The sequence below is a fragment of the Cebus imitator genome, unplaced genomic scaffold (genome assembly GCF_001604975.1).
Source record: "Cebus imitator isolate Cc_AM_T3 unplaced genomic scaffold, Cebus_imitator-1.0 Scaffold104, whole genome shotgun sequence".
NCBI classification, from domain to species: Eukaryota; Metazoa; Chordata; class Mammalia; order Primates; family Cebidae; genus Cebus; species Cebus imitator.
In genome coordinates, this window is record NW_016107419.1 from 3927838 (window position 1) to 3932799 (window position 4962).

At 38.0% G+C, this 4962-nt stretch overlaps 1 protein-coding gene across 1 annotated transcript in view; it reads right to left on the bottom strand.

The window, feature by feature from the left end:
• Positions 1 to 4962, bottom strand: part of PRKD1 (protein kinase D1) — a 346791-nt gene that overhangs the window by 20516 nt on the left and 321313 nt on the right. Inside the window, exons 15-17 of the mRNA XM_037741730.1 lie at positions 2349 to 2510; positions 1696 to 1794; positions 190 to 457 (exon numbers count right to left, since the gene is read on the bottom strand). Of these exons, the coding sequence (XP_037597658.1) occupies positions 190 to 457; positions 1696 to 1794; positions 2349 to 2510 (529 nt within the window). The remainder of the gene's footprint in view (positions 1 to 189; positions 458 to 1695; positions 1795 to 2348; positions 2511 to 4962) is intronic.

Genomic DNA, 4962 nt, shown 5'->3' on the forward strand with positions numbered 1-4962 from the left:
ATATATCTCCCTAATTTCTGTTATGTATATGTGTTCCACCCCAATTAATTTGTGTCTTTGTGTCTCCACTCTGGTGGGCACTTTACAATGAGCATTTATCAAGTAATAACTTACAGTTAAATTCATTTAAATTAATAACATAAACACATAAGGATTAGATCATTATCATTTTTGAATGGAAGATATTACCTTCATGAGAGATTTCCTTCCAGGGATTTGGTGGATACATGAAAGCTGCATTCTGAATTTGGTCATGTATGTCTTCATCTTCATTAAATGGGAATGTGCCACTTAGGCTTACATAGATGATGACCCCAACAGACCACATATCTAGAGACCGATTGTAGCCCTTGTTCCTTAAGACCTCAGGTGCCAGGTAAGCTGGGGTACCCACCACTGACCTCCGGAAAGACTTCTCTCCAATGATCCGGGCAAAACCAAAATCACAAAGTTTCACCTGTTGATAAAAGGGTTTGCAGAAATACTCAGTTCACAATTGTGTGTCTGTATCTCTTGGTTCAGATTCACCAGATACAACCATAATACTTTAAATACTTTCCCTTTACAGTAAATGATATGGATTTCTTAAAGTAATAGGTAGTTTCCATTTTAGGTATTTGAAGACGGTGGCTCATGTAGTGATACAAAAGTATGTTTTCATTCATAAAAATATCAACTAAACAGTCTCCCTTGGCAGGGTGCAGTAGTTCATGCCTGTAATCCCAGCACTTTGGGAGGCTGAGGCAAGTGGATTGCTTGAGGGCAGGAGCTCAAGACCAACCGAGGCAACATGGTGAGATCCCCATCTCTACAAAAAAATTAAAAAATTAGCCTGGCATGGTGGTATGCACCTGTAGTCCCAGCTATTTGGGAGGCTGAGGTGGGAGGATTGATTGAGCCTGGGAGGCAGAGGTTGCAGTGAGCTGAGACTGCGCCACTGTACTCCAGCCTGGGGCAACAGAGTGAGACCCTGTCTCAAAAATTAAAAAATAAAACTAAAAAAAATGAAAACAAGTCTCCCTTCTCCAAAAACTAAGAGACAAATATGAAGGTAAGTGTACTCAGAAGTGGGTAGTGTTGTTTACAAGGCAGGAAAACATAATGCAAATCAGGACCTAAGTGATGACCACTCAAGGGCTTATTATGAGCAGAGGGTGAAGGATAAGTACAGAGATGTCATCCATAATAATCCTCAAAATTAGCTCTGCACTGGCACATATGTAGGCAGGACCAGAAGGTGTTAGGGAAGCAAGGCAGGACAGCCACATCAGCCAGGCCATTTCAAATCTAGGATTCCCTGTGGAGATATTTGGTTTCCCACTCTCTAAGTTGAGGAAAGAAAAAAAGTTTTGCCCTTGTCCTTGAGAACAACAATGAGGTTTAATATCTTGCCCATTAGTGAGCTGGTAACATCTCTGGGACTCAAGTGTTGTCACCTATAGGCTACTTCTGGAAAAGCCAAAAGGCAGAATGAGAAAGCACATTTGCATATAATTAAGGTAGGCTTCACCAAAAAGCCCAACTAACAAGACCACAGTTCCAAAGATACAAGAAGGTAACAAATGGATGAAAATGAATATAAAACACTTGAAACAAGTAGAGGTTTTAAGGGAAAAATAGAAGGTGACAAGATACTACATGGAAGCTAGCAATGCTGTAAACTGGCTTTTTGCTGAAAGAGGCTTTTATACTTGCCTGAGGAAAAGGATCAGCTGATGCTAGCAACACATTTTCTGGTTTGAGGTCACAGTGAACAATATTTTTAAAATGAAGGTGCCGCAAAGCCACGAGTATCTATAAAGAAGAAAAATCGCCAAAATAATTTCATTCCAGTGTATGAATTTCAAAATGTCTTCTACCAGTTAAGAGGCCAAGAAAAAAAACTGACAATGAACATTCAAACTTCTTTATATTCAAGACCACTGAAATGAGCTGGATTAACATAGGTTTCTAAAGAAATTTCAATGAAAAAATTACATATGATGGTATTCATACAGCAGCCAAGACAGATGTAGATAAAGGACCTATGAAATCTAACAGGGATACCCATTCTTAAATATTCTCAAAGAACCAATAAGCCAATACACATTTTAAACTTTCGTGAAAAGTTTGAATACATGGACCTGCAAACACGTTACTAATTTGGTACACTGATTAATATAGATATGAATGGACTCTGATTAATATAGATATAAATCACATAACACAATAAAGCCACTACAACCTTTTCTAGTGTAGTTTAGACTGGAAGTAGGGACTAAACCACAAGGCCAGAAAGCTGTAGTTAAACAGTGATAACATTTGATATTAAACATTATATTTTTTTCTGTCTCTAATTGATTTCTTACCTGAGTAATTAAAAACTTCGTTATATGCTCTGGCAGCCTGCCCTTTTCACTTGACAAGATCATCTCCAGCATGTCTCCATGGAGTTTTTCCATAACAACAAACACTCTTTCAGGCGTCTCAAACATACACTCCAAATTTACAACACCAGGGTGATGAAGGTTCTATTAAAGATAAATAAAGCACTTGAAGAAAATGAGTTTTTTGATACTGTTTGGCAAGCTTGCTGATTATACAAAACTGTTCAAGCTTAAAGCTACAGAGAAACCCACACTTAAGATTTTTAACACCTCTACATTCCACATATGCTGCCTTGTATTTGTGAAACTCTTAACATCTCCAAAAAATACATCTTTACTTTCCATGCATAGCGAAATTATTTCTATGTGAAAAATCCAAGTTCTAGCACAGTGAATTGCTAATTAGGTTTTAATTAGAATACCATATTGAGAAATCTATAATTTATTAGGATCATCCCCAATATTAAACATATTGTCCTAACTAAGCATACTAGGCTATTTCTATACAACTGGTAGAAATCTAATGTAGTAAAGATGAAATTTATACAAGTAGTACATTGGGCTGTGCACTGATGAAGTACCTTAGCCAAAACCTTCTATAAATGCTCCACTACTGGAGGCTGCAGGAGTTTTTGACAGAAGCTCTTATACTAAGTGAAGACCATAAAAACAGCAAAAAAACAAAAAATAAAAAAACAAAAAAAAAAACACAGAAAGAGCCTTTGCTTTGTCCAGTATACCATCCTAGCTGCTTGATTTTCAAGCACTCAATAAATATAGTTAATCCTTGAGAAACACAAATTTGAACTGCATGGGTCAACTTACATGTGGATATTTTTCAATAAGTACAGTAGGCCTTCGGTATCTGTGGGTTCTGCATCCACAACCAAATGAGGATTGAAAATACAGTGTTCATGGGATACAAAAACCTGAGGATATGGAAGACCAACTTTTCCTACAGGTGAGTTCTGCAGAATCAAATGTGGGATGTAGGTATACATGGATTTTGATATCTGGGGTGGGGGTTCTGGAACAAATCCCACACAGATACCAAAGGACTACTATATTTCCACATTCAAGTAATGACTAGTCGTGGTAAGCAGCATTGCACTTGACAAATTAATTACCACATGTGTCAAGGAAAATTATGCTTAGCATTAGATGGTATCTTGTAATAATGCTTAAATCTGAATTGTTCTTCTGGGTCATCAACAAATGCCTTTGATCATTTGACCTTTATCTTTTTTCTCTGCACAACAACAAATCTGAAAATCACAAAAATAATTATATTCCACTTATATTCCAATGAGCAAGAAAAGAAAAAAATCATCATGAACAAAACCTACCTAAACAAAAAAAGCAGGAACTAACTTAAATGTGCTAACAGCTGAAGAGAGAAAAAAATTAAATGCTTCTTTATTTTAGAAAAAAAATCTCAGTGAGTGATAAAATTGTACGTAAAATGAAATTTAAAACCTGAAATGGCTCACTGTTCAGAAATCTCACAGATGGATGCTGGGTGGTGAGCAGCAGAAGGCCTTGTGGGTGAGTCTACATTATTGTAGTTGTCCTCTTGCTACCCATTTGCAAGGAAAGCCTGGCATCAACTGGGTACAGAGCCAGGCTATGGCTAGCAGGAGCTCCAATGATGATAACTTGTTTCTTAGAGAATCCTTTTCCTACTTTGCCCATTTTGATCTCTGCCTCAGACATCTGATGGGTCTCTGAATCTGATGCATTGGGGTCAAATCACACAGCATAATGGAGTCATGGAATTGCAAGTTTATTATGAATGAGATCTGAGCAGATGCCTGCAAATCTACCCAATAGCCTTTTACCTCTAAAGGGCTAGAGTGATTGTTCTTCAAACCACTGTACTATTAACTGGTCAAATCTGATTACTTTGGATAGACCTCACCTCCCAAGTTGCTCTCTCCTGGTCAGAGCTGAAGCATATGGAGAGAGGGTAGGGTTCACAAAGCTTATATTATCAGCTTTCTTACTTTATTTTTCCTGACTACCTGCAAATAAGACCAGATAGACAGATGGCTTTGACCACCATGGGAGCGCCAGATTCTAAGGAGGGAACTCATATGACTATACACACTTATTTGGTGGGCACCACAGAACATGTGATAGCACTGTTCATATCATTTCCTTTTCCTTACATGCCTTCCCCTGTTAGAGAGGCCATGATGTCTGCACAGACCAGTGGCCTCTGAATTGCCAAAGGTCTCAGCTGTACTCTTCATCAATAATCATAGCATGAGCTTTAAGGATTCCATGAGAGAGTTTGTCTAGAGTTATGATTCTCCTAGGACAAGTCCACTACAAGATGTGGGAAGTACACTTTCCTCTTTGAGTATCTTCTTCATTGATTCTTTTATTTTTCTATTTAATATAACTTTAAGCACTTTAACAGTGTTCTGGGGAGTCTGACTTCCTTAAATGGCTAAGCCTTGCAGTATGGGTGAGAAGCAGAAGCAACGAATAGGAAAGGGGCCGACCAACAAAAGTAGACAGCAAGGGTAGGTATCCTGTGTGTAGGCAGAGGAAAAACTAGTATGAAGAAGAGATAAAGGTTAAGGGAGAGTGA